Genomic DNA, 27820 nt, shown 5'->3' on the forward strand with positions numbered 1-27820 from the left:
TCTACAGAGCCTAAAATGTAAAGAATACTATCAACTATGGTTCAAAATACTAGGCTAAAACCGACACGTTTTATGCACTTATACTAACCAGCTAACTAGTGTTAGCTTAAAATAGCAACCAACTGAAATTCAATTTTCAATTTTCTTTTAACCCCTCACTTCTCTTTAGGAAAACAATATTTGTTACACAGTTGGAAAAGTATGTCTTTTCCAACTGGAAAAAGTGTGTCGATAACAGCTTAATAGTTCATAAATTGTCTAAAATGACTAATATTAATATCAGTAGATTAGATTAAGTTTGTGGTGTCGGTATCAGACACAAAGAAGTGGTATGTCCCATCCCCAGTAGAAACATGGTGCTACATAAAATACCTTATTTGAAAACTGAAGCTGAAAATAGAGAGGGGGAGATAAAACAATACGACAAGAACAAAGTACACGTTCTGCTAGAAGTGAAAAATATATATATAATGTGATTGCACACACGCTTGTCAGGTTATGAAGAATCATTATTCTCGCCTCCAGGCCAGACGGTGGCGGTAATGAGGCTGAAGTCGTTTACAGAAAGATGACGAAGCAGATAAGGAAGCGGAAGAGGGTCCTCCTCGCTCACTTCTCCACTGATAACGGCGGCGTGGGTCGTGTTGTAAGTGTGTCCTCGTATGTTCTCCTATGTTCTGTTATGCGAATATAAATGTGAGGTTTGTACGTCGGCACATCTCACTCAAACGAGCAGGGTAAAAGTCGTTGTAAAGGTTTTTGGGGAGTAAACATGACGGGTGAGTTACCGCATCCAAGGAAAAGTTGAAACACGTGGTTCGAGTGCAGGAGTCTGTACGGATTTTTAAAAAAGCTATTTAAATAAATTACATGAAGTACATTTACTTTTTTCCCCACAGAAACGTGTTATATATTTTAAGATAAGATTGACCTCCCCTTAAGCCACAAGTCCTCAAGCCTCGTGAAATGTGCTGTTAACTCATCTACTTTCTATTAAATGTGTACATAGATAAGCGAAATCTCACATTTGTGTTAATGCTTGTGTATTGTTTTTTCCTCTTGTCCATAAGATCGCCGTGGAAGAGAAGCTGTGATGACCTTCATCCTTCAAAAACACGGAGAATGTGGCCGAGGTGAGGAGGAGTAATATGAGTCTGCAAAGTGGGGGAGAAGAAAAGCCGCATTGAATACTTGTATTGTAGCCATTAGTTAGTTTTTGGATGAAAACATGGTAAACAAAATATGAAGTTGAAATATCAACACCTTTTTAAAAAAAATATAATTTGCACATACATGGATATATTTTGTACTTCCCCCACACTTTAATTGTGTAGTCAAATCGGTAATATGTCAAATTAAACGGTTCTTTTGTTGAGAGGAAAAACATGCAGAGGTAATTGCCGTAATGTTGTAATGTGTGCGGATGCATGGCCGAATTCTGTTTTACTCTTGAAATAGTAAACGCAGTCAGACACCATGCTAAATTATTGTTTTCACACACTGACTCAACAACAGGGGAGGAGTGCTTGTGATGTGTCCTCCTCACTGAGTCACCGTGAATACAGCCAACTGTTATTGTCTTAACGAGCGGGTTTGAATGTGATGAGATCACATAAGGTTGCAATGGAATGAATGTTATTGATCAGACGTCGTCGTGTACACAGATATTGATAAGATTTAAGGCATTCCTCAGTTCAATATTTACTCTGTTATAGATTTAAAACATTGTGGAGTGTTTGTGTTCCGTCAGCCAACAAATCCATCTCATAGCATCTTATCCTTTCAGCATGTATCAGAACATATACTTGGGGTGACATGCTGTGATACAGGCTTGGACATGCTGCTAATCATTGCACTTTAATCCAACCAAATGAGACCGCTGTGACCTTCAGCCTGTGAAGAGTGACCTGAAGTTGGTATGTTACACGACCTGATTTGTTGTTTCGTTGTCCCTGATTGAGGCATGGCAGAATTCTGTTCCAGCCTGTCTGTGGTGGATACAGTCAGACACCATGCAAAAGTCTCGTCTCATTTCTACTAAATAATAGGATGTGAGCTGTACTGGGCCTCATCTAAGTGCAGGAATGAGTACATTGATGAAAATAGAAGATGAATTGTATATTTGAAGTAAGTGTTGGTTTAGATTTGTCTTCTGTTTTGCTGAATTCTGCAGAGCAGTTGGTGTTTGTTGATGGAGCAGGGCCTGTGGAAAAACTGTCTGCTCATTTGCTCATGGTAAGAAGAGGAATATAAAATGTTTCACTGTTGTTGTCGCAGTGTGATCTGTTATAATGGTCGGTTTGCTTTTTCATCCACAGCTCCTTAATTTAAAGACACTCTCTGCCCAAGGATGATGGAAGTTGTGGATGTTTCTCACCTTTTTGTTTAACTGTGATTTAATTGTGTTGGTGTAACTGGAAGAAAACATTAAGACTCAAAAGCATTAAAGAATTTTCCAAAAACAAAGACTTTTACTTTAATTTAAACACAAGTTTTAATAAATAACTGTATTGCATATGTTTAAAACTATAGTACATCCTACATAATGAGCAAACGGCCACACAATAAACACAAACGTCGATGTAATTTCAAGTATGCAGATGTAAGTGTTCGTAGTCTGTCACAATAAGTAAGGACTGGGCTATATGGACAAAAAGGCTGTCATAACATGTCTCAATTAAAGAACAATATTTGCTCCGAAATGTATTTGAAAAAATTAGCTGTGGTTTTACTTCTTGAATCTCAGGCAAAATCATTCACAAGTTATGAGTTCTACATTAGCCTTAGTTGCGCTTGTATGCAGATTATAAACAATCTATTGCACATTTATTTGCCCTACCCACTATTAAAACTGGCTTTGTTTCAGTGGCTAAGACAAGCCTTCACAGTTCTAATCAAACATGTTTACAATGAATAGCATTTCACTGATTAATAAACCACAAGTCATGGTATGAGTGATATTAGATTGTCTTTCATGAAGCAAAATTAGACACCATGAATTCACAGTTAAACAGTGTTGTGGATGATAGTCGCTGCCGACTTAATATTAAGTTATCTCAAGTTTCTTAGCATATACTGTAGTAATGGGTTGCTGAAATTAAGTACTTCATGTCATATTACAGACATTTATCTTGAGTCGTTTAGCCACACTTGGTACAATAGTATCACAGCATTGAAAGGAGGCTTTTAAAAAATCACTCATTTAGCTGTCCACTTCAGTGAGATCCTTAAAAAGCTCTTTTCTGGCAATAGTTGGTTATTCTATTCCTATAATACAACAGAGACAGGTATAGAAGGCCACATTTTCACTGTTGGCACAGTTACATTACTGCATCGGTCAGCGTGTATATACACGCCGAAAGTACAATGGTTCGGAACCTGAAAAGTTGGTTTCCAGTGAGAACCAAAAAAGACGCAACCCTGTGAACCGTCCACCATCAGTGGGTGTGTCACTGTAAGCTGTAGGCGTGAGGAGGAAGGAACAACGTCATACACGTGAAAATGGCAAAGGAAACAAAAGAACATGCAGTGGTCTCCAGAAGACACTTAAGTGCTTGATGGGGATTTGGGGCGTCCCCTGAATTCCAGCAGAATTGAACAGAAGGAAAGCTTGCAGAAGCTCAATGCGATCCGCCATGTTGCCTCTGCTGTGCTTTCTTTAGCTCACGTTGTGCACAGAGCGATGCACGCCACTGATGGTTCTGCTTCACTAGTGTGAACACAGGCTGGATCACTGCCTGAGCGCACCGAGGTTTCCGAATGAAAACTGTGCGGGTGCTTGCCAGTGTGAAAGCACTAATAGAGAACATGCGTTTCACCATTGAACTCCGGCAGATCTGTGCCCATGAAGATGAAATGACTGTTACCAGATGTGGTGCATGGGCTCGTCTGCCTCCACAGACATCGACAGCAGGATTGCCTTTGGAGTGTTCTCAAAAAGTGCCGCTCTGTTTTGAGTTTGACCCTTCTTCACCCAGTGGCCGTAGATCTTGAACGCGCAGGCGTCGATGAGCTTGCGGATGGGCTTGACTGCGTACGGGTCGCTCTGGATCACCTCCTTGGTGACGGGCTTGGCGCGGCGGTAGTTGCAGTAGATCCTCATTGTGGCGAGCACAGTCATGCAAATGACCTGATGAGAGAAAATTCAGTAAAAGGTCACAGAGAAATGATCTCAGGGAGAAAAAAAGAGTAGTATAAGATAGTTTGCAACCCAAAATAATGCACAGTCCAATATATTCATACATCCATCTTCTACTGCTTTATCCTCCACATGAGAGTCGTGGGGGAGCGCAGGAATGACTATAATAATAGTCAGCATCACCCTGAACAAGGACCCCATTTCTCTTAAGGAATAATTTTAATGAATTTTTGAAATTCAGGAAATGATCCATTTCTAAGTATCTTAGAATGACTTGAAATTTTTATAATAATAGTCGGCATCACCCTGAACAAGGACCCGTTGAAAATATTTGCAAACCTCTTAAGGAATAATTTTAATGAATTTTTGAAATTCACGAAATGATCCATTTGCCCTGATGCACTTGATTTTTGAGAAGCCAGCGTATCCAATTTTTTTTAAGGAAAATACTTTTCTATAGGTGACCCCAAACATTTGAATGGTAGTGTATTAATAATGACGTATTGTAATGTTTACCTGACGGTGGAGTACATTCAACTTTTGTCTCTGCTCAGCTACATTCCAGTGTCTTAAATCTGACTGCATTATGTTTCCCATCAAGCCTGCATGATTAATGGTGATAACCACTCCCTGTAACTGAGCAGAGAAGCAGGTTTCTCAACATTTATTAGATCTCACCTTGAATCGCCTGTACGGGCTGAATTGTCGCACTTCATCCACCACGTACTGGGAAAAGAACGGGTGGTTGAGAGCATCAAGGGCTGTGTAACGCTGCCTCGGATCCACCACTAGCATCCGAGTGATCTGAGAAAGAAACCACATTTAACATAAAGTTATTTCATCTGATTCCTTTACTACAGCAAAAGTAGAGGTGGGTAAATGAAGCGTACCAAATCTTTAACAGTGTCTGAGCGGTCTTCCCATTCTGGAGATGAGAAGTCGTAACTCCCTGCCAGGATCATACGCAGCATCAGCATCTGTTTCCTGTGCCAGAACGGTGGAGAGCCAGCGAGCAACGTGTACATAATCACTCCTGAACTCCATCTGTGAACATAAACATAAAAGTGAATGGGACTGATTTGTGACGTCACTTGACTTTTCGTTGTCATTTCAGCACTCACATGTCCACAGCAGTGCCATATCCTGCGTGTTCGGTGTCCATGGAGCACTCGATGATCTCAGGCGCGAGATAACCCGGCGTCCCGCACACCTCTGCATCACAGACAAGTCAGACTATGTATAAACATTCACTTAGTGTAAGACACAACACATCACTCTGTCAGATAGTATATTGTCCTAGTGGAAGGACATCTCACACACACTCTCTCTCTCTCTCTCTCTCTCAAACGTATTAGCCGTTCTGTGTACCAAATTAAATGGCCATTTAATGTATCCAACAGCTGTAACATCTTAAACAAATATATTTAAGACGTTTTGCACATATTCACCTCACTATGCATTGAGACAGCACTGTACATATTAGGGGTGGGGGAAAAAAATCGATTCACATAGGAATCGCTATTCTAATCATCCACGATTCTGAATGATTCATAAACTTCAAAAATTGATTTTTGAAAAAAAAAACTGTTTTATTTGTTTTACATTTCTATTTTGAAAAACCACACAAAACACCAGTTTGTGTTATTTGTGTCCAGTTATATTTATGCAAGTTATTTGTTTGTACAGTAAGTAAGTTTTAATTTGTGTTGAATGAATAAATGTTAACTTTTGTCTTAAAGGTGAAGTAAGTAGTTTATAGTGCCATCTAGAGGAGAGGCTGATATTTACAACAAAGAACTACTCCTCTGCTCACTCCCTCCCTTCCCTGAGCGCTACGGTATCCTCAGCAGGTCAAATGAATGTCGTCCTCGTCGTCTTTCTCTGTGTCAGCAGATGAGGTTCGTGAGGCGAGGGAGAGGGCGAGCTACCGAGAGTGGAGGCGGGACTTCCGCTACAAGTAAAGCGATGCTTGATTTGTTCTCTCACGTTTGTCTATACAGGCCCCGGTAGAAACATGGCGTCGTGGCAATGCAGTAGCGGCCCGTGACCATGTTGTTTTACATGACTTTTTGAAACACTACGAAAATGAAACAAAGAATATTATACTGTGACTAGACAAGGCAGGATCACATAATATGTATAAAAAAGTGGATTTTGGGTTATATAAACCCATAAATACTACACAGTGTCCCTTTAAGTTTGCCTTTGTGTGATAACATTATCTTATACAAACTGTATTGTTTTGATGCCATAATTTGCCTTAACACATGATGCATTGTATCAATTTTTGAATCAAGAATCGTACGAATCGAATCGTGAGCTACCCAAAGATTCACATCCCTAGTACATATGTGTGTTTACTCTAACTTAACATCACATTTTTGGGTATTTATAAACTAAAGTAAATAATAGGATGATGCACATCTCGGTTTCACGTCTGACGTCTGCCAGTTCTCTCTGGAGGAGATTGGTTGGAAAGGTCAGTGTGTTCTGGGTGGCGCTAACGGCAAAAAGAGCTCAGTGTCCTATTGCATCTTAACCTTTGAGCATGTCAGGCAATCAGACTCAGGTTCTCCACTGACCACCAGCAAGTGTAGCATGGGTTGTAGCAGTGGATGTCTGAATACATATCAATTTCTAAATCGAAAAATACCAAGAACCAACCTTTGAGCTTTTGTTCCTGCTGTATTTGCACTGCAAAACCAAAGTCGGTGAGTTTGATGTTCATTAAGTCGTCTAAAAGGATGTTCTCAGGCTTCAGGTCCCGGTGGACGATGTTCTGAGCGTGGAGAAATTGGACCACCTCCAGCAGAGCACGCATAATGTTCCTGAAACAACACGCACCAAAGTCTTTCATCATTTAGGATACCTTCTTTGGTGGTTTTTTGTTTTGTTTTTCTGTCTCAGTGAATCGTCAAACTCACCTGGTTTCCTTCTCGCTCAGAGTGACTTTCTCGGTGAGGTAGTCAAAAAGTTCCCCCCTCTTCATCCTGAGTAAAGGAAGCCACATCGTTTGAACAGCTGCTGCTTTTGCAATCTTAAAACTTACTCGTGAAAAAAACGGGAGACTCACAGGTCAAAAATCAAGAAGAAGAAGACATTGGACTCATAGCAGTCTTTAAGCTGTACTGGAAAGTGGAGAGGGAAATGAAGCGCAGTCAGGATTTCATCACGAAAACAAAAACACAAATGGGCTTAACCAAGATAATGTTGGTCACATGGGATCAAATGACAAAACATCATATAACTGTCCTGACCCTGCTGAGCAGGCAGGTAAAACGTGGGACAAAGGTCAAACAACATCTGTATGCTTATGTAATATAATGTGTTATTAAAGCCGCTGATGCACATGATTCTCACTGATGTTGTCCTTTCCGCAGACTTTCTTGAGGATGTCGATCTCCTTCGTCGTCGCCTCCTTGATCTCCTCAATCTCCTCCGGAGTGGTCTTGTCGGAGGGGGTGATGTCGATGATCTTCACCGCGTACTCCTGAGACGTGCGCTTGTCGATGCAGCGGCGCACCACACTGCTAACTCCCCTGAGAAGGATACACACACACACACATGCTAACTTCTTTAACTTCAGAGGTTTGTGTTTGGGTGAGGTTTGACAGCTGTCCAAACACAAAACATGTTTGTGTTTAAAAAAAACTGGGAAAAACATGTTGAATTACATGTTTTCCTGTTCTTTTAATCGTGTATTTTAAAATTTAACCATTGCATTTTTGGGGGGGAATTAAAACCCAATGTCATATTCTCTCTTACTCACTCATTGGCCACTTTATTAGGGACACGGGATACTCATTTCAAACCAGTCTGGTCATTCTCCTCTAACCTCTATAATATTCCAGGCAAACGCTGAAAACATTAAAGGTACAGTGTGTAGGATTTAGTGACACCTGCTCTGTTGAATAACATCTCATCTCACCCTTCCCCTACAAGCAAGTAGGAGAATCTATGGTAGTCTTTTGATATTATTTAAACACAAAAGATGTTATGTTTGACCACAAAAACATGAGTGAGTCATCTTTTTTCACACTTTGCCGACTGATAGGACCTCCAGAGTCACAAATATAAGGATTTAAATGATTAAAAGGTTGATTTTGCATAATATGGGACATTTAAGTAAATTAAATTCACATCCTTGTGTTTGCTCTGTACATTATAACTTTGTGACACAAACCGAAAGGTGAAACTCAACTAAATCTCCATCACCCAAGTGTGAATGCGACTGAACCACGTGAAGAATACGAGCAGATAAACACAGTAATGTCCACAACCGGTGACCCCGTGACCTGCACGTGAGACGAGAAGGGTAATTGGACAGTGTCCGTGTCCCAGGCCGCTCTCCACACTGCACCCTTTGTACAGACCGAGCATGAGTGAGGTTATATAACAGCACCGCCATAGGACATACGGGGAGGAATGACAATGAGGGGGCTCTGGCACAGTGAGTGGACAAAACCCTCTTCTAATGTCCACACCAACAGAGAGTTAGTAAAACTTACAGTATGTGTTGAGTGTGTGGCATCATATTTAACATAAGAGCAACAGCAGTCTCATGAACTATTCCTTTAAAATGAATTATATAGAGTAAGAGATAAAACTGGGGCCACAAGGTTGGTGTAGATGATGGATGGATGGAGATAAAACCGTCCAATTACGACAATCCAAACATTAGAGGTGTTTCATAATGACCAACGCCGTGTGTTGTGTGTGAATAAAACAAACCTTCCAAGAATCTCCTTGGGCTCATATTTGTCGTAGAACTCCTGGGCTCCGACCCAGTCTGGGATCTCCTCCTCTTTGGTCATGACGGAGCGATGCTGATTCACCACCACAGAGACTCAAAAGCTCTCTCCTGTCACAGCTCACTGATGGACAGACAACACAGTATTAACAACACTCGTTTTATCAAGCGCTGGAGGTAAATGAACAAGTGTGAAGAAGAGGCACAGAAATGTATAATTCCTTGGCTGCTGATTCTCCATTGTGAGGATTTGCTGTTGTTAAATATCAGTGTAAACAGATCTGACTGAGTTTTTAGATGCTGGTTTGAATACACCAATCATTTTGAAGGCATTCTCTGTTTTTGCTTGCAGAGCTGTAAGGAAGGATCGATCTATTTTTACTTTTCTTGTCACATTTAACATTTCATGGCTCAAACTGTGAATCATTGACCAATTGACCGCACATTTTAACTGATAAATGTTTGTTTTGCGAGTCATCGTTTTCATAAAAGTGACCTGTGAAGCTAAAGACACGTCTCTACATCTGTAGACAATAAAGTCCAGACATTTTGGTTCTGTCCAACACCAGATCTGTTTGTTCTCTGTGCTGTATACTGTAATGTCTTTATATATTATGCCCTTTTTCCCGTTTTTTATTTTGTCTTGACTGGACTATGAGTCCTAGATATCAAATTTAATTAATATCAACCTTTATACAGTTTTTCAGACTGAAGAAGAAGCTGTTGTTTGTGTCTATTCTCATTTATTTTTAGTTGCTACTGGCTGCGCTTCAGTTTGCCCTTCAAATATAATAAAGAGAACTTAGAACTTTGAACAGTTCTCAGGGTTCACCGGTTTAATTCTGCTTATTTTCCACTAGCAGAGAAAAACATAAAAGGACAAAGATTTGATCTGAGCATTTGAAGCTAATTTTACATATCGTTAGCATAATGGCATAATTGCCTAAGTCATTTTTTTTGGTAATTGTGATATCTGCTATAACTGTACCAATGTGCTTGCTTAAAACATGTTTTTCTTGTTTTCTGAAAAACGTTCAAATATGAATTAGGCAACTATGCTATTAGGCTAATAGCATAGTTGGTCGACTGATCTTTGCTTTAAAGTCGGCCAAGTGTTGCCTTCACCACTATTTATACCACCATTCAAACTGAACCTGTCTTCTGATAAAAAAGCCACTGTGTACATTATATAATTTAGTATTATTAATAATATAATAATAGTTATTAGACCGAAAAGAACGACATAAACAGAGTGTATGGAAGTTCAGACGTGTCAAATTTACTGTAGTGAGTATTAATTATTAGTCACAACCACTACTCCCCACACACCACACCACGTCGTGCTCACATACAGGAGTGACGGCGCTTCAGAGATAACGTACTACTGTAAGAGGCGGGTGCTAGCAAGCTAATGCTACCTAACGAATGTATTTTTAACCGGGACGTTCGTAGAAGAAAAAAATACTAGCGCGCGTGTGTGTGTGCTCGTGCGCGTGAGCGAACTGCGGGACAGGAACATGAATGAAGGGAACAACATGTCAGTGTTAACGTCACATGTGCCGGCTAGGAATAACATGCCCAGACGGATGCTAGCAAGCTAATGCTATCTAACGAACTTATTTAACCGGGACGTTCGTAGAAGAAAAAAATAACACGAACGTTATATGAGCGTTATCGTTAGATCCAGGCTACACGCGCTGTGTTGAGAGTGTACGTGTGAGCGAGAGAGAGTTACCGGACAGGAACATGAATGACGGGAACGACATGTCGGTGTTAACGTCACATGTACCGGCTAGCAATGACATGCCCAGACATGCTCTACTAGAGAATGTTCCCTGTGGTTAGCAGCTGGTCTGAACTTCTCTAAAGGTTCTTATAGTCGGTTTATGAGGTCTTTCTCAGTAAAACAGTGTAGTTTTGCAGTTGCATAAGCTCAGACAGTTTGGGACCTGCTAGTGTCCAGACATACCGCAGACGTGTCACGGTCTCCTCATCATCATACTTCTCCATTTAACTATATGACACAAAAAACACAACAGCAGACAGGTTCACTCACCGTGTTCTGTTCGGTACCGCTCAGTTATCATCCATGACCAGAATTCGCTGACCACGGTGTCTGAGGAAGAAGCGGAGGAACCGAGGTCCAGTCTGGCTCAGGTTTGCGCAGCCGCCGGCCGCGGTCTTTGCACAGGGTGAACTTTAATGTCAAACGCCAAAAATAAATAGTTGCTTCCGTAGCAGGAGACTCAGATGAACCCGTGTCCAGTCGAACACAGAACGGCCGATCATTACATTACAGAAACCAGCTTTGCAGGAGACCTCCAACCTCGAGTTGCCAGTGCTTTCGCAGTGAGAGGCTGCAGAGTGACATGACAGGTGCTCTTCCTGATCAGCAGCAGCACTCAAAGTCTAATTAAAGACACAAGAGGTAAAAATAGAAATGTTTCTTGAAGAGTCCAGTGTGACAATGTGCGGGTCTTGGCAAGAGGTGAAAGAACACAGTGTAGTCAGTCATGAGCCAAGTGCTTTATTATTATTTTAAAACTGCAAGAATGTTACAATAAAACTGCAGACTTTAAGCCAGAAGAGAGACTGGGTAATTCACAAGTTGATGATGAGCTACTCGTAATGCAGTTCAGAACAGGAGGAAATTGGAAGTCAAAAGCGCTAAAGAAATAACAAATGATATCAACTCAACACATATTAACATTATTTATAAGACTATGATTACAACTTCAGTGTGACGATCATCAACTGTCAAAGTAAAGCATGTTTGTAGTTTATTTGTGAATCACAGCCTCAGTTATCCAGGATGGTTGTTGATTGCAGATTTCCAGTGACTGCTGTTCACTCTCCAATTCACTACAAACCTGCAGAGACAAGAAACGTTTGTTAAAGTTTTGTCCAATTAAAAAGCAAGTATAATTTAGAGAACAGAAGTGAAGCACAACACGTTTTAATTAGTGCTGTCAAATGTTAACGCGTCAACGGTGTCTGTAAAGTAAAGCTAAACTTTAAAACAGAGGCACACATACGCAGTACACAGGTACGCTGGTTATTTGTAGCGCTGCTGTTTTCGTATAATAAACAGGCCGCTCAAGTTCGACTGTCGGCATGCTAATAGGTCTAAAAGGAGCTAATGGAGCTAACTGGTAAACGGTGCCTGGACTCCGGTGTCGCGGCACGTAAACATGATGTCATGCGCGTCTTTTTCCAGTCAGCCGTCATGGAAATGTGTCATGCGTTAACCTTTTGCACAGCACTAGTTTTACTATGTTTTCAGATGTAACTGATGATGTAACAGATGCAACTTAAAGACACATGATACTGTACAGTCATTCCACTAAAAGCCCGATAGTGAGATAGATAATAGAAGTGATGTCACACTCACCATTAGCAAACTTGCACTGTTTGAGTACATCACTGAATCCCTCGCAGAGCTTGAAGTCGCTCTGGTTTTGGGCACACTCTATGAACTGTTTTAGCTCGTAGGAGCAGGCCTGCTGCTGCTGCTGAGGAGGAGCCTGCTGTTGGTACATGTACGGCTGCTGCTGTTGCTGCTGCTGCGGCTGGTACGGTTCCTGAAAGACATTACGGCGCACATTGTGATTATTCAGACTTTTTGCAGTGTAGCCTGTTGATGGAGGAATTTCCAGACTCTGAAAACATCATATTTTCTCCTTTCTTTCTCTATTGATGGATTCTCTATTTCTTTATCTACAGATGGCTATCTAGATGTGAAGTGGATTTCTCCAAATAAGTTTCAGATTCCAACCACACTTTGTCAACGTCCGTTTCAGTGTCTCACTCGTGTTTTAGAGATCTGGGGTTCCTGAGCCTCCAGTTCACTTCTGTTATACCCCAGCTTTCCCTCATAATGATGTAAAATATCACAATGTCGCACAAAACACTGCATTGTGTGAACTTTTACAATGTTTTGAGTGTAATGGACATTCATTTATATTTAAAAGTTACACACTGCAGCTTTAAGAACAGGCTGATGCAACTTGTAAGACACAATATCAAGTATACCCAAAAACGAATGTTTTACAATGACATAAAATATTAAATATTCTGTCTAAAAAATAAAATAAAATCAAGTTTGAACACAAGTAATGATTATTACAAATGGTTGAGCGATTCCCAAATTGGAAGCAGTGCCCCCTAGTGGGTCGTGGTGGTACTGCATATGGGCATAAGGTATAAAACAAATCCATGGCATTTAAATTATGAGTTGTTTTCTTCTCTCAGCAGGTGTCACCATATTTGTCACCAGAATGTAGCCACGCTCTCGTTATCAATAGAAAGATAAGCAAGTGAATGGCATGAGTCAGCATTCAAGTGACATTTCCTGTCTGTAAAAGGCTTCTTCATGTTGATTTTGGGTTTAATATTATGACATTTTATGTGTAAATATCCCAGTCAACATACAGGCCTAACATATCAGTATTTTCACTCAAAGTTAATGTATACATTTTAATAAATAGTAAATTGTTATTTATGATGATGGATAATCATATACTTTGAGAGTGAGCAGTTAGTTGCGACAATAAACCTTTCAAATATTTAATGGAGCCCAAAGTTATTGATCTTAGTCTTATGTGTTGATCAGAGTCGTGATTTAAGTTTTAGGTAGTCATGATTTGGGAATGGCTGAGATGGGTGATTATTTGAAAATATATTTGCTACAAAACTAAAATGACATCCTCTACAGAAAATTAGTCTGTGGTGAACAGAAAGGCAAAGCAAAAATAACCCATCACTTATCAAGAAGCACCAACTCTTCATACAGTCTCACTGAAAACAAAATGACCTGGTGAAGTTATGCTCAAATGTCATTGTACTCCATTATTCAGTACATGTGATTGTATAAACTGACAAGTGGATTGCATCAAATGTGATGCAACCTCAAACACACACACCTACCTGCTTGTTTGTTACCACTGAGCTACCTACCATGACTAATCTGCCCTGATGCTATTCTAGTCATATGACCACAGCTTGTTTACCTGGTATGTGACATCAGGCTTGGCTGGTTCCGAGTGTCCTCCACCAAAGCCTCCAGTCATGGCGTGACCGATGGTGTGTCCAACTGCAGAGCCGACTGCCACACCAGCGGCTGTGGTTGCCATCTGCGCAAACATTCCTGGCTGCCTGGGTGCCGCAGCTGGAGCACCCACCGCTGACGGTGGAGCATGCATTGGAGCTGGTGCGTAGGAGGGAGGTGGTGCAGCCCGGGCCATAGGTGGTGGTGATGGTGCCCGGCTGTAAAGACACATTTTCATTTTTAGAGTTTCAGCTGCTTCCAAATGTCAGTCAGTCAGTACCTAGAAAGTACCTGCATTTCTTTTCATTTAACAATTAAAATGAGACCTCAGTACTCATAGATGATTCAAACAAATTAAAGTCTATGGATGTGGTGACAGCACAACATAACTATGACAGTGGATGTGCTGATACCTTTCTGCCAGATTGGAGTCTGTTTTTGTTTTTTCGCCCTATGTCAGCTGTGATTGACAACAGCGCCCCCATGACCCTCATGAGGAGGATAAATAGGAGGCACATGAGGTCACTTTAAGTCATTGTTATGAAATTTCCTGTGGTTAATTTGTGATTAAAATACTTGTTTAAAAAACGTGGACTAAGACTTTTGAGACCTGAAGGCAAAACGGGTGTAATCCAGTAATTAATTATACAATTATTATATGGAGCGGTCACTTTTTTAAACGAGAAAACATTTAATAAATACCAAATACAATGAACTACGTTTATGTGGGACATTCAAGTCCCAACCGTTACTAGTTACAAGCAAGTTTGAGGGATAATTCATTTGTAAATTGTGTAAATTATTTAACCAGTGACGCCACCAACAGTGGAACACTGTGACCTTTATTTTTCATAAACGAATGATTCTCGGTTAGGCCAAATTAAACACGTACATTTACAGGTTTGGTGACGTTGTTCGTCCCTGTGTATAGGTTAACATGCGGTAACGTAACATAAATTAAGTCACTAGCATGCTCGCCTCATTACGCCACAACTACCCAGCAAATGACGTTAAAAACGGACTGACCTGACTGGAGGGGACATCCTGGATGTCCGGCTTCTGCTTCCTCTCGGCATGTTTGCTATTTATTTAGTGTATATATTCAGTAATAACCACAGACACAACGTTCAGTTGCTGTAACGCTAATTCGACCTTTGGTAAATCCGGAACTTTCTGTGTGTTACATCGTTTATCTCCCGGGCAACTTCCTGTATGACGCAACCAACACCTATTTCCGGTTTCCAAAATAAAGTCCGAAAGCAACATACTGAGAAGAAAAATGAAAACAATGACATGATATCATTGTGATGACATGTAGCTATATAATAATGTATATAGTGGAGCTATAGTCATATAGTCCTATTTACTATCATCTCAGATTGAGTATTTCAACTCACGAGAGTCATGGCGCATGGCAGAGTGGTGGTCAATATGCGTGACCAGTACACAGACACTCCTTTTGGTCTGGTCAATAAAAGGGCACACCAAAATGTGAATTGAATTGAAATTGATCCTAATGCTCGTAAATTAAAGCCACTTTATTGATAAAGTTGTACTGTTATTTTTGGATAGTTACTCTGTTTTGTCACATAAAAATAACTACTAGTTTTTCTTTGTGCGTTATATATATATATATTTTTGTTTAGTGTTGCTTTTATCAGTGTTCTAGACATATTATCTGTTATTGTCCAATCAGAATTGTCAGATTCAAGTCATGTTTTATGGTCCCACCTCTTTAGGGGCGGTGTGATTGACGTGGAAAATCGCCCCAGCATTCTCCCTTTGACTCTCATGTTAAAACATTTTTTTTTTTGGAAAACTTACTCTCCAATGCATTTTCAATGAGGATTTTGGGGCTCGCACTAACGTACTTGCGTCATACGTAAACTGAGCAAAGAGAGGAAGGGATATCTTCACGTCACGTCTCCTGATAAATTGTCAATAAACTGTTTTTAAAATACACGGATTGTGCTCGTTTAACCGGTAGTACACATTGTTTGTGTACGTTCGTTATTTTGTTTGCTAACATTGTTGATGTTTGTATCGCTCAGGGTTTAACTGCAGGTTAAACTTCACGCAAATCAGACAAAATAAACTGTTTGGTGTAAGTAAGTATTATTCTAAGATGCATCAAGCAACACATCTAAAGATCAAATTCTGCACTTTACACTTACTGGTCATTTCATTTCCTGTAAGTCAAGAGGGGGGAGTAGTGAAAGTGAAACTATTCTGTGACTTTGCTTCAGTCGCCATACTGCGCAGCACAGAGACAGAAAGGTGAGTGTTGATGTGATTATAATGATAATAAATGATGATATATGATGTATGTGATAAAGTCAGAGGCTCATGTGTCTGTGATATCTTTGGATATCAGCACATACAAACTTTATCTTCCATTCAGCTGACTTTAATGCAGGCAACAGCCCTCTAACAGAAAACTCCTGTTGTATTCCAGTTTCCTCTCATGTGATTGGTCACTGGACTGAACACAGATCCACATCAGATGTCCTACGGGAAACATGAAGAAGATATTCCACTCCAGAGTTTTTAGAGGTTGCTCTTTAAAGTGCTTTACATATGATGCTTTCAGTGGAGCAGTGAGAAGTAAGTGAGGAGCTCATTTACACAAACTAACGAGAACAACAAAGAGAAAAAGTGCTTTTTATATATTAGGTTTACAATTAGTTATTTAAGTTATTTTTGCTCAAATGAGCTCTGTCAGTGTCAGCTCACAGTCTTTTTCTCTCAGTCAGAATGACTGAAGTCCAGCAGATGAGCGATTGTGTGGAGGAAGACAAGGGCAGAGCAGAGTCTCCAGGAGCCAGCTGTCTGTCTTTGAAGAGTGACCAGTCTATGGGACGAATTGTAAACTTCAGCCATGATGGACCTGGAACCTCAGAGACAAAGTAAGAGACAGTTTTTTCTCTTATAATTCTTTGTTTTTGGACTGCATTAATTGCAATATACAGACATTTCTATTCAAACCATACAAAAAAGAGGAAGCAAAAGTGCATATAAAAGCAAGAAATATTGTATGTCAAGAGGAAGTTAAAAAAAAAGTGTCTTCACAAAGACATGTCCAACTGTCCCTGACATGTTAGTAATAAAGAAATGTCTTCACAGAGACAAGTTTGCTGTTCCTGTGGACGAGCAGACGTCCTGCTGTCCTCTGTGTCAGGATGTCCTGAAGGACCCAGTCTCCACCAGCTGTGGTCACTGGTTCTGCAGACGCTGCCTCTCCTCATACTGGGACCAGTGTGATCCACCAGGAGACTCCTGCTGTCCTCAGTGTGGGAAAAGACCCAGGACAGGACATGGACCACAGAGTAAGACTCATAAGGAGAGCAGCTCCCATCAGCACGAGCAGAATTCAGAAATGGAAAAATAGGAGAATTTTTATTTTTTAAAGTTAAAAATGTTACTCATGCGATCATGAAGATTATGGAGTTTAACTCTCTGCTGCTTCTTGCAGGTTGAAGAAATGAAGGTTTCCACTCATTTTCCTGCTTTTCTATCATTATTGTTCTCTTGTATGCAGATGACTCTCTTTCCTTCTCAACCATCACAGTTATCCTAGAATGAGTCATGAGAACATAAAAAAACAATGTCACAGGAAAATAATCCTCAGCTGCTTAGATTCTTTCTTCAGTCTGACTTTGTCTCATGTCTTTCAGCAGATGTTGATCTGCAGGAGGTTCTAGATGAACATAAGATCAGTCTAAGGAGGAGATTTGAATATGTGACTGAAGGAACTGAAGGAAGAGGAAGTAGAACCCTCCTGAACAGGATCTTCACTGAGCTCTACATCACAGAGGGACAGAGTGAAGACGTCAATACTCAACATGAGGTGATGCAGCTGGAGATGACCTCCAAGAAGGAAATCGTCCAGGACACTCCCATCAAGTGCTGCGACATCTTTAAAGTCTTACCTGACCAGCAGGGGTGCATCAGAGTGGTACTGACCAACGGCGTCGCTGGTGTTGGAAAAACCTTCTCGGTGCAGAAGTACACTCTGGACTGGGCCGAGGGTTTGGAAAACCAGGATGTGAATCTGCTCATTCTTCTTTCGTTTAGGGAGCTGAACCTGATCAAAGATCAGCAGCACAGTCTTCTCACGCTGCTCCATGTTTTCCATCCAACATTAGAGAAGGTCAGCGCAGAGAAGCTCGATGTCTGTAAACTTTTGTTCATCTTTGACGGCCTGGATGAAAGCAGACTCTCACTGAACTTCAACAACAGGACGCTGGTTTCTGACGTCACACACAGGTCATCAGTCAACGTGCTGCTGTCCAACCTCATCCAGGGGAATCTGCTTTCCTCGGCTCTCATCTGGATAACTTCTCGACCTGCAGCGGCCAATCAGATCCCTCCTACATGTGTTGACAGGCTAACAGAAGTACGAGGCTTCACTGAGGACCAGAAGGACGAGTACTTCAGGAAGAGATGCAGAACTGAAGATCTGTCCAGAAGAATCATCTCACACATCAAGACGTCCAGGAGCCTCCAAATCATGTGTCAAATCCCTGTCTTCTGCTGGATCAGTGCTACAGTTCTGGAGCACATGTTGACCACAGAGCAGAGAGGAGAGCTGCCCAAGACCCTGACAGACCTGTACTCACACTTCCTGGTGGTTCAGACAAAGAGGAAGAAGAACAAGTACGAGAAAGGACGAGAGACGAGTCCACAGGAGCTGATGGAGGCCAACAGTGACGTTCTTCTGAAGCTGGGGAGGCTGGCCTTTGAACATCTGCAGAAAGGAGACATCATGTTCTACCAAGAAGACCTGGACCGGTGTGGTCTCAGTGTGACAGAGGCCTCGGTTTACTCAGGCGTTTGTACAGAGATCTTCAGAAGAGAGAGTGTGATCTTCCAGAAAACAGTCTACTGCTTTGTTCATCTGAGTGTTCAGGAGTTTTTGGCTGCAGTCTACATGTTCCACTGTTTCACCTACATGAATACAGAGGTACTGCAAGACTTCTTCAGACAAGAAGATGATGATGATGATAACGCTTCTCTGGATGCAGCCATGAAGAAATCACTTCAAAGCAAAAATGGTCACCTGGACCTGTTTGTCCGCTTCCTTCATGGACTGTATTTGGAGTCCAACCAGAGACTCTTAGGAGGTCTGCTGGGTCATACTCTGAACAGTCCAGAAATCATCAAGAGTGAGAGAGTCATCAAGAACCTGAAGGAGATGAACACGTACAACATCTCACCTGACAGAAGCATCAACATCTTCCACTGTCTGACAGAGATGAACGACCATTCAGTGCATCAGGAGATCCAAGAGTTCATGAAGTCAGAGGACAGAGGACAGGAACTCTCGGAGATCCACTGCTCGGCTCTTGCCTACATGCTGCAGATGTCTGAGGAGGTTCTGGATGAGTTGAACCTGGACAAGTACAGGACATCAGACCAGGGAAAACTCAGACTGATTCCAGCTGTGAGGAACTGCAGGAAGGCCAAGTAAGTTCAGACATGATCAATAACATCATCAATCAGTGATGGTTGATCAAATATTCTTCTAATTCTTCTCACTTTGTGAGTCAGCTGTGTTGTTTTTCATATTTTAAATGACGCACATTTATCAGCTGCTTGTGATTCTTGCTTTGAACGTCTTTATTATGTCTTTTGCTGTTAATGGTTCATTGTTAACTTTCTCTTCATGTGACTTTGATTCTTTTTGGTTCCACCTAAACCTGATTGGACTCCAACATGGGTATATAATATTATGAAAGAGAACTTTAGGTTATCAACATAACCCCGGTTCTCTGAGCACTATGAGTGAGATGTCTCACCAGACAACCCTTCTTGCTGGTGCGAGTGAGAAGAGGTGTTTATCTGGAATGACGTCATATTACTCAGAGAACAGGGGTTATGTTAATAACCTAAATATATTTTTCTACAATCACAGACTGGATTATTGTGAACTCTCAGAGACTCAGTGTGAAGTCGTGGTCTCAGCTCTGAACACACCATCAAACACTGACTGCTTTCAAGCAGCAACTTCTCATCTTTTATTCTTTATTCAGGTTGAGGGACTGCAGATTGTCAGCGATCAGCTGTTTTTCACTAGCCTCAGCTCTGAAGTCCAACCCCTCCCACCTGAGAGAACTGGACCTGAGCTGGAATGGTCTGAAGGATGCAGGAGTGAAGCTGCTGTGTTCTGGACTAGAGAGTCCACATTGTAGACTGGAGACTCTGTGGTGAGTTCACTGACTGAAGCTGCTGTTGTTGTTGTTTTTTTTAAACTTTCATTTCATTAACATTAAACTAGTCTTTAGATAATTGACATTATCACGATATTTGCCATCAGATTCATTTTTTTTTTTTACGATATCTAATTTTGAATGTCCGCCGTGCATTTTCAGAATTTTATTTAATTCTTTAACACTGATGAATGAATGAAACACACACACACAGTCATTGTCTAAAGTCTCATCTTTTATTTTTTATTCAGGTTGAGTGGCTGCAGTTTGTCAGAGATCAGCTGTTCTACTCTGGTCTCAGCTCTGAAGTCACACTCCTCCCACCTGAGAGAACTGGACCTGAGCAACAACAAGCTGCAGGATTCAGCAGTGAAGCCTCTGTGTGATCTTGTGCAGAGTTCAGACTACAGACTGGAGACTGTGAGGTCAGTAGAGTTAGAGTCAGTGTCCACTTTGATCAGTGTTGTACTTATCACAGTCAGAGCAAAGATCCAGTGTTTCCTCAGTGAAGCTGTGAGAGCAGAGTAGAGACAGGCTTCATGATTGGACACAGAGACACAGAGAGACAACAGTGAAACTGTGGTGAAGTGGTTTTCCAGTCCACGATGGTCAACGTTGCCCGTGTCTTTGTGCTTCTTCCAAATGTTATGACCCTGACCCGAGGGCCACGACATGTACGACACAAAAAAAACAAAATTAAGTGCAAAACTAGAAAATCTCTAGGCCAAAAACACGTGTAACAAAAGGTGACAAGCTGCAGGGAGGTGGGAGGTGAGAGTGAGGGCCATCTCCAGCAGTCCTTTTAACCCTTTAAGGTATGCACCAAGAAAAATAGTTTGTTTTATTCACTTATGATAACAATAATGACAATAAATATTTATGTATTTTTTACTCTTATAAGACTTATTTTTGTTGAATTACGTTACATAATTCTGCATTTAATTCTGCATTTCAACTCTGAAACGATAATATGTCAACAAAATAGTCTTACCTTCCAAAGTCGCGGCGATATGCGTCATCAGAGGACGAGTGAATTTGCGTTGCGTCACTTGCTGTTTGAAGGAATGCTGTAAAGGTATACTGCTCACAGACACAATGGTAGAGATTGCTCATTCAGGTTGAGTTCAGCCTGATGCATTTTTCAATGAGATATAGTGACTTAAAGTGTGGTCGACCAATCAGGCTCTCCTTCACCACCTGTAGAAATCAAGGGAGAGAAAACACAAAATACACTTGATCATAACATAAAGATGTTGAAACCTCAGTCTGCTGTGAAGTCTTTGCCTGGCAGAGACTTTGCTGATGTCGCTGAACGACCTTGTGTCTTGTTGCTCATCTCAGTCTCAACATAGTGTTTGACCTGTGACATGAAAACGTCTTCCACAACCTCACCTAAGTGACAGACTCTAGCTTTTGCTCATCCTCTACCTGTTCAGTCTTATTGGTGAATCAAACGCCTGACTCTAATCCTACAGAAGAACTGATGCTGGTCTGAAGGCAGAGGGCGCCGCTCACACCAAAATACAGACATTCTTTTCCTCACAGTTACTTTATGATGACATCATGTCAACAATGAGTGAATGTAAAGTAAAGTGATGAACATGAAGCAGCTTTGACCTGGACTGAAGTCTCTGCTGTGACTCTGACTCTTCTCCTCTGTCGTCTTCTCTCAACAGATGGAAGTGAAGATGATCTTCATCCCGAGTCCTGCTCTGTGACGCAGCTTCAGCAGATCAGGGACAAACATCATCTGGATTCATCCAGGAGTCAGGAAGGAGATTCCCCCCGTAGATATCGTAAATATCAAACATGTTCAATACTTGCGTTAAAAACCACGTCTGTTAATCCCTCACACGACTGCATAATTTGGCCAGATAATCTGTTCAAATCAGATCATCACATACATTGTATGTGTTTTAAGGGTAAACAAAAGAGTAGTTCAGGTGTTTTGAGGGGAGTTAATGAGTCACTGAATCACCTGTGCCAAAAACTAGCATAAAACCTGCACCCGTGCTGACAACAAACAGTCCCTAACTAAAAACTTAGCCAACTAAAGTCTATGATATCTTAAGACAGACTTTTCCGACAGGAAACTCCTCCCGCATCAAAGCCCATAGAGAAAAGTAGCGTTTTTAGCTCGCAGGCACACAGGAGCTGCTGCCTGTCTGCTGCCTCGTGTGGTCACTTTGTGTCACTGTGGTGAATCCAAACAGAGAATTCCGAACATATAAAACAAATATGAACACATATGAACGTTCTCACGGAAGCAGCAGTGGATCAGCGTCCTGTTGTTTGCCGTAGCGTTCAATCAATGATTTTCTCTTTGGGCTTTGGTGCAGGGAGTGAACGGTTTTCCCAAATGTGATTTGTTTTATTTTACTGTTCTATTCTACATTTATCCTCCACATGTGATTTTCCAGAGCTTATAAAATCATAATTAAGAGATGACTCACTTTCACCTTCATGAGAGATAAAGGTTTTAAAGTTATAAAGTCACTGAACAAGCTCTTTTTCTGTCACCGAGGGCAGAGTTGCCTTTTTTAATTGTGCTGTTTTGCAGGTGTATATATAAATGTGTCCACCCACACAACACCAGTGTGAAGAGTCTTCTTTTTCTGTGTCATTTTGTCATTTTACAAGACCCTTGTACCCTTGTTTATATTAAATGACCGCCATGACGGATGTTCACTAGCAGTATTAACCAGATTAACTCCCTCTCGTGAATAGAAATGGCATATTTACGTATATCTCAGCTATTAATGCGAGCCCTTCATAAATATAATATGTAAATATTAGCATTTTAGCTCAATAGCTTGCAGGTCATGTGACCTAGACTCCAAATCAGTACAGGAACATAGTACTAGACTGCCTAGTCAGGACACACTTCCTTTTATTCCATTTTAATACTTCACATATTTTTTTTAATTATTAAAAAAATTAATATTGGCATTCAAACGGTAATTTGTTGATGGTCCCTAAATGAGACCGTGGTAGTCAAGAGCGATAGATCGGACTTTGAACAAGCCGTGATCGTGCACCTATCCCTGGGTGGAGACGGAGGAGGATGCCACTAGATCAATGTCACCATTTTGTTGTCCAAACTAAGAGACAACCACACAGGTAGATAAAACTATATCAAAATGGTGGTACTTTTACCAGAGTAGAATATTTCAGTACTCTTTCCATCTGATATCAACTATGAAGAAACCTGAAAGACAGTAATTAGAGATGCTGACACCACATTCCCAACAAATGACATATTCCATGTAATTACATTTCTAAATTACAATTCATTTGTGTTTAGTGGGTGCCTTCTTGAATAAACAAAACTTTATCATAAATGCACAAAATCAGCATGCCAAACAAAATTAAGCTTTATTTTTTTTTAATCTTTTGATAAACAAAACAATCCTTACAGTTTTGAGTCAGCCACAGTACATGACAGCCACCTCAATCTTTGAGGTGTTCAGTCAGATGTGTCTGTGAACTATTTTACAAAAACTGTACTCGCATTTATAACTATATCAAATTAAATTGTACGTGGCATTCAATGGCCAATTAAGGAAAATGTTTAATTATCACTTATTTCTATATAAAGCCCAAGAGAAATTCATACTACTCTTTTTTCCCTTTCCTCTTATTGGGAAATTTATGTCGCTGATGCTGTCCACCTCCTCGACCTGAATGGTGACCCTTTGCTCTTCGTCCTTCCCACGCCGGCATAGGTGGCTCGATTTCTCCTGGTCGTCCTCCTCTGTCGGGCACACTGCCCATCCGAATCTAGCGAGACCAAAAGAAAACTTAGAAACCTGCATTGTGAGCAGGTTCAGGCATGGATCACAACTGTTCTCGCTCGTACCTTGTACACAGATGTGCTTGTTCCGGCCTTGATTGGCGTGATGAAGGACTGATCCTGTCTGGCAGCCAGCAGAAGAGGCAGAGACACTCGGGAAGGGCCAGAGAGGGTCGAGAGCTGTGGCACTGAGGCGAGCACTTCCCTACGCTCCTGTAAAGTAAAGTTTAGTTTATCATGAAGCACAGGAATGCTTTACAATACAATTATGATTATATATAGCTAGAATAAAGAAGGAAATCATCTTTTTTGCGCTGAAAATAATGCGCAGAAGAAAAAAAAAACTGTTTCACAATGGCTTAAAATGACACAAAAATAAAACATTAACTGTTACTAAACATTAACTGTTACTAAAATGAGTAAGTGCTGCAGTGATTTAACACGCCTACCTTTTGTTTTTCTCCCCATGCAAATGACTCGAGTGTAACTTGAAAGCGCTTGACCATCATTTGCCACCGACACTGATAGTCCTTTGACAAGAGTTTATTGATCTTTCTGACTTGAACCTGAGGAGCAACGGGAAGAAATGCTGATTTTAGAGTGACATTTTAAGTTTAGTGAACTGTGGCAAGTCAACATACCCACTGTGCGGCGCTCAGGCTGGTGTTAAGAAGAGGCTCCATCATGCCTTCACATGGTAGACGTGCAATCCTCGACTCCACCTGCATTTAAATACTGTACCGTTAGACATTTCGTTGATAAGTGTCTGTGTAATCATGCCAGTTCAGTCTCTTCTCTCAGCATTACCTCATTCAACACATCCTCACATTTAGCGGACGTGTCCATGTCGAGAGCATGCAACAGTAATATCCACTCTGCCTGCATCTCAGCGTTCCTTCTCTCTTTGTCTGGAACGTCATATCCATCATCATCTTCCTCACAAAGTTCAGGGAGTTTATGGCTGTGGTCTTCAACTCGCTGCTCTTTTTCTAACTCCTCGCTTGTTGTCGTCTTGTCCTCCTCAGGATGCGATTCCTTCTGTTTAATTATGCGAGCTGCTTGTAGTTCTGACACAAGGAATTCTGGAGCATCAAATATAAATAATTAAAAAAAGATAATGTAGATATTTTTTTAGGACATTGCAACCAACACTGGAAAAAAATGATGTGTAAATCCATGGGCACTACAATAACCTGTTTTCCCTTCAACACACAACTATACAGCAGAACCCACTGGACTCTTACTTATGTCTCACCAGTGACTTTGTTGAGGATGGATGGTTCCAGCACCTCTGACGTCAGATCAGTGAGCGGAGAGCACATGTCTGACAGTAAATTTCTCAGCTCTCCTACCAGCAACACTTTGCATGATCCAACCGAGTCTGGTAAAAAGGAGAGGTCAAGTGGTATTCAAACTTTACTAACAAACAACATTAAAACATTCCTTTTTTCCTGTTTGAAATGAACTGAGTTGAGTAGTTGTTTGATTCTAAATAAACAGAGAGCACAGCTAAAAAGCAACACACACATTTAGATGGAAACACAGAGGAAAAATAAACACACACATGACGAGAGTACTCGGCATTCCCAATTGCCTTTTCTGAGGAAAGGTTCTACTTTGTTCTACAGTTTCTCCCCTCTTTTGGATAGTAAGAAAATCAAGTCATGTGAATATCTCATAATGAACAAATGTGCTTTTTTGAAAAATGGACCATAATGTATTAAATATTCTCACTGGAAATGCAGCCGCTACCTGATTAGCTGTAACATCTGATTAGATGTATGTATTGTACCACCCTCACCAGAGGTTTACATTATAATATAATATATAATAACAAAACGTCTCACCTTGCAGCTCTGGACATGTGTTCCTCAGCTCTGCACACAGCCAGCTGAGCAGTGGACAGGGAAGCTCTTCACACTTACACCGTGTCAGACAGGACCTGCTCAGGTACCTGCGCAGGAAGGAGCATGGACAGGTGAGGGTACTGTCCTGCTGGTGACGTCACAGAATGCAGCTAATAAATGATCTGGTAACAACTGGTGACTTTGTATTACAGATGTCTGTAAGTCAATTATTTTAAGAGTATTTTACGGGTGGGTAAAAATAAGGCTTTGAATATATATCTATTCTACATTTTTGTTTGACATCGTTTTCTTTAATTAGACAGATACGATCACAGAATCGTTGTATCGCGATATAATTGGCATCGTGGAGCATGTATCGAGTATCGTATCGTGACTCCCACCCCTACTCAGTTGTATTTGTCAAACCATTAAGCATGACTAGAAAAATATAAACAAATATTGGCTGAGATACATGTGACAGAAATACGTTATCCTGTATCAGTTTTATCAGTTGTGTCGCATGACTCCATTTTCCTCTCCTTTATATTACACGGGAATCAACAAGGAAGTGAAGCAACAAGAGACAGAAAAGCCTTTAAAAGTTAAGTCAAAAGCTACATATATATATATATATATATATACACATACATATATATATATATATATATATATATATATATATACATATACATATATATACATATACATATATATATAGAGGAAGGATTAAGTTGTGCGTGTGTGAAATGACAACAGTGGACAGAAGGATGTCACTGAATGTTCCGCTTTGACAAGGAGGACATTAATTACTCACATCTGTTTTATTTTCACAGACGAGCAAGGAAATGTCAAAACGGCGTAAACATCACAGGAAGTAACGCGGACAAGGTGCGCGTGAACTGTCCTGGTGACGACACAGCAGTTACACGATACTCACCCTAAAGCTTTAATGGCGGAAACTGTCACTGCGCTCCTTTCCATTGTCACTTCAGTGGTAAACAACACTTTAACGCCCGTTCACGCGGACAAGTTCCTCGACTCAACGTTCAGGCGTGTTTACAAACTCTGTACTTCCTCTACTTTGCCTTTACAGTGTTTGGTGTCTGCACGCACACCGACCCCTAGAGGCCGGAGTCTGTATTGTAGGTCGTCAAATACATGATACATTTTAGACTAAAATTCAGAATAAAGCAGAATATATGGTAAAAAGACAAAGGGTAATATTGCATTATATCCTGAGATATTTTGGTTTTACAGTTATATATTTAAAATAACATATAAAAGAATGTTTTAAATGATTAGATACAGAGGATGCCACTTCATGACATTTTGGCTTTATAAATACAATATACATAATACATACAACTTAAATCATGTGACACAAAATCCACTTTCATGTAGTTCAAACTTTTATGATTATTTGTATACGTGTCCTTTTTTTGTGCTCTAAAATATTTTAAGTGCTTAATAAATATTCACATACTCAAATATATATTTAATATTTTCTCTACTATTACATTCAAAAAATGAAACTGAACTCAAGGGGGAAACAAAGCAGCATGTCCAGATGTCATGCAGTTTACACTTTGATCCACTAGATGCCACTACAGGTCTGGAATGAAACGTGAGTTATTTTTATTTAAAAAAACACTACAAGTCCAAAGGTGGAATAATCTGTTACCAGTTACCTTAGAGTTTCCTTGTTATGCAACGTAATAATGTTATTGTTTCAACAGGGGATATTATACTTTTCCACCATGCTGCATTAATCCGAGAGATTTAGTCCTACTTACTTTTTAATTTTAGATTTTTACATACATGAACAACTTATTAGACACAATGCCGTAATAAAGTGTTAAAATAACACTGTCTCAACCAACATAAAAATGTTGCCTAATTTTTCAATAATAATAATCCAGCAGTACAAAACAAACAGGACTAAAAAACTATCTTAAACATTTTATAGTTGCTCAGCAAAATAAGTGCAATGTGTGAAGCTTGTTTAAAAGAGGATGTGGATGCTGTTTTGCATCACG

The 27820-nt window shown here is 40.5% G+C and overlaps 4 protein-coding genes and 1 long non-coding RNA gene across 5 annotated transcripts; 2 read left to right on the top strand and 3 right to left on the bottom strand.

Annotated features, from left to right (window-relative positions):
* Window positions 1–1070: 1070 nt before the first annotated feature.
* On the top strand, window positions 1071–2457 carry LOC310924325. The gene is made up of 4 exons (XR_014592786.1): window positions 1071–1133; window positions 1787–1916; window positions 2174–2235; window positions 2319–2457. It is a non-coding gene; the product is annotated as an uncharacterized lncRNA (long non-coding RNA).
* Window positions 2449–11236, bottom strand: LOC310924324 (phosphorylase b kinase gamma catalytic chain, skeletal muscle/heart isoform-like). Its single transcript, XM_083886029.1, has 10 exons — window positions 10945–11236; window positions 8870–9012; window positions 7499–7677; window positions 7212–7266; window positions 7063–7128; window positions 6803–6966; window positions 5260–5350; window positions 5029–5182; window positions 4817–4942; window positions 2449–4129 (listed from the first exon to the last, which is right to left on the bottom strand). The coding sequence occupies exons 2-10, from the start codon at window positions 8950–8952 to the stop codon at window positions 3863–3865; spliced, it is 1185 nt and encodes a 394-aa protein (XP_083742155.1). The 5' UTR covers window positions 8953–9012; window positions 10945–11236; the 3' UTR covers window positions 2449–3862.
* Window positions 11237–11399: 163 nt separating this feature from the next.
* Window positions 11400–15129, bottom strand: chchd2 (coiled-coil-helix-coiled-coil-helix domain containing 2). Its single transcript, XM_083886502.1, has 4 exons — window positions 14962–15129; window positions 13898–14153; window positions 12280–12469; window positions 11400–11758 (listed from the first exon to the last, which is right to left on the bottom strand). The coding sequence occupies exons 1-4, from the start codon at window positions 15009–15011 to the stop codon at window positions 11751–11753; spliced, it is 504 nt and encodes a 167-aa protein (XP_083742628.1). The 5' UTR covers window positions 15012–15129; the 3' UTR covers window positions 11400–11750.
* Window positions 15130–16706: 1577 nt separating this feature from the next.
* On the top strand, window positions 16707–21914 carry LOC310925216 (NLR family CARD domain-containing protein 3-like). The gene is made up of 6 exons (XM_083887098.1): window positions 16707–16841; window positions 17059–17261; window positions 17613–19401; window positions 19968–20141; window positions 20396–20569; window positions 21821–21914. The coding sequence occupies exons 1-6, from the start codon at window positions 16708–16710 to the stop codon at window positions 21828–21830; spliced, it is 2484 nt and encodes an 827-aa protein (XP_083743224.1). The 5' UTR covers window position 16707; the 3' UTR covers window positions 21831–21914.
* Window positions 21915–23568: 1654 nt separating this feature from the next.
* On the bottom strand, window positions 23569–26847 carry LOC310925369 (protein FAM98B). The gene is made up of 8 exons (XM_083887313.1): window positions 26722–26847; window positions 25785–25891; window positions 25193–25318; window positions 24745–25019; window positions 24579–24659; window positions 24387–24503; window positions 24004–24150; window positions 23569–23924 (listed from the first exon to the last, which is right to left on the bottom strand). Exons 1-8 carry the CDS (start codon window positions 26763–26765, stop codon window positions 23760–23762), a joined length of 1062 nt encoding a protein of 353 aa, XP_083743439.1. The 5' UTR covers window positions 26766–26847; the 3' UTR covers window positions 23569–23759.
* Between the last annotated feature and the right edge of the window lie 973 nt (window positions 26848–27820).

The sequence above is a fragment of the Microchirus variegatus genome (assembly GCF_963457635.1).
Source record: "Microchirus variegatus genome assembly, chromosome: 3".
NCBI classification, from domain to species: Eukaryota; Metazoa; Chordata; class Actinopteri; order Pleuronectiformes; family Soleidae; genus Microchirus; species Microchirus variegatus.

What these genes read in the sequence shown, in the direction of transcription:
- LOC310924324 (XM_083886029.1), bottom strand. Translation starts at nt 8,952, where the DNA reads ATGACCAAAGAGGAGGAGATCCCAGACTGGGTCGGAGCCCAGGAGTTC. An exon ending in CTGCGGAAAGGACAACATCA is followed by an intron (nt 7,267 to 7,498) that starts GTGAGAATCATG and finishes TCCACTTTCCAG; the next exon opens with TACAGCTTAAAGACTGCTAT. An exon ending in GCCCGTACAGGCGATTCAAG is followed by an intron (nt 4,130 to 4,816) that starts GTGAGATCTAAT and finishes TTCTCTCATCAG; the next exon opens with GTCATTTGCATGACTGTGCT.
- chchd2 (XM_083886502.1), bottom strand. Translation starts at nt 15,011, where the DNA reads ATGCCGAGAGGAAGCAGAAGCCGGACATCCAGGATGTCCCCTCCAGTC. An exon ending in AGGATGTCCCCTCCAGTCAG is followed by an intron (nt 14,154 to 14,961) that starts GTCAGTCCGTTT and finishes GTGTCTTTACAG; the next exon opens with CCGGGCACCATCACCACCAC. An exon ending in AGCCTGATGTCACATACCAG is followed by an intron (nt 12,470 to 13,897) that starts GTAAACAAGCTG and finishes AATGTCTTTCAG; the next exon opens with GAACCGTACCAGCCGCAGCA.
- LOC310925369 (XM_083887313.1), bottom strand. Translation starts at nt 26,765, where the DNA reads ATGGAAAGGAGCGCAGTGACAGTTTCCGCCATTAAAGCTTTAGG. An exon ending in TCCGCCATTAAAGCTTTAGG is followed by an intron (nt 25,892 to 26,721) that starts GTGAGTATCGTG and finishes CTTCCTGCGCAG; the next exon opens with GTACCTGAGCAGGTCCTGTC. An exon ending in CATCCTCAACAAAGTCACTG is followed by an intron (nt 25,020 to 25,192) that starts GTGAGACATAAG and finishes TTGATGCTCCAG; the next exon opens with AATTCCTTGTGTCAGAACTA.
- LOC310925216 (XM_083887098.1), top strand. Translation starts at nt 16,708, where the DNA reads ATGAGCGATTGTGTGGAGGAAGACAAGGGCAGAGCAGAGTCTCCAGGA. An exon ending in GACAGGACATGGACCACAGA is followed by an intron (nt 17,262 to 17,612) that starts GTAAGACTCATA and finishes GTCTTTCAGCAG; the next exon opens with ATGTTGATCTGCAGGAGGTT. An exon ending in AGGAACTGCAGGAAGGCCAA is followed by an intron (nt 19,402 to 19,967) that starts GTAAGTTCAGAC and finishes TTCTTTATTCAG; the next exon opens with GTTGAGGGACTGCAGATTGT.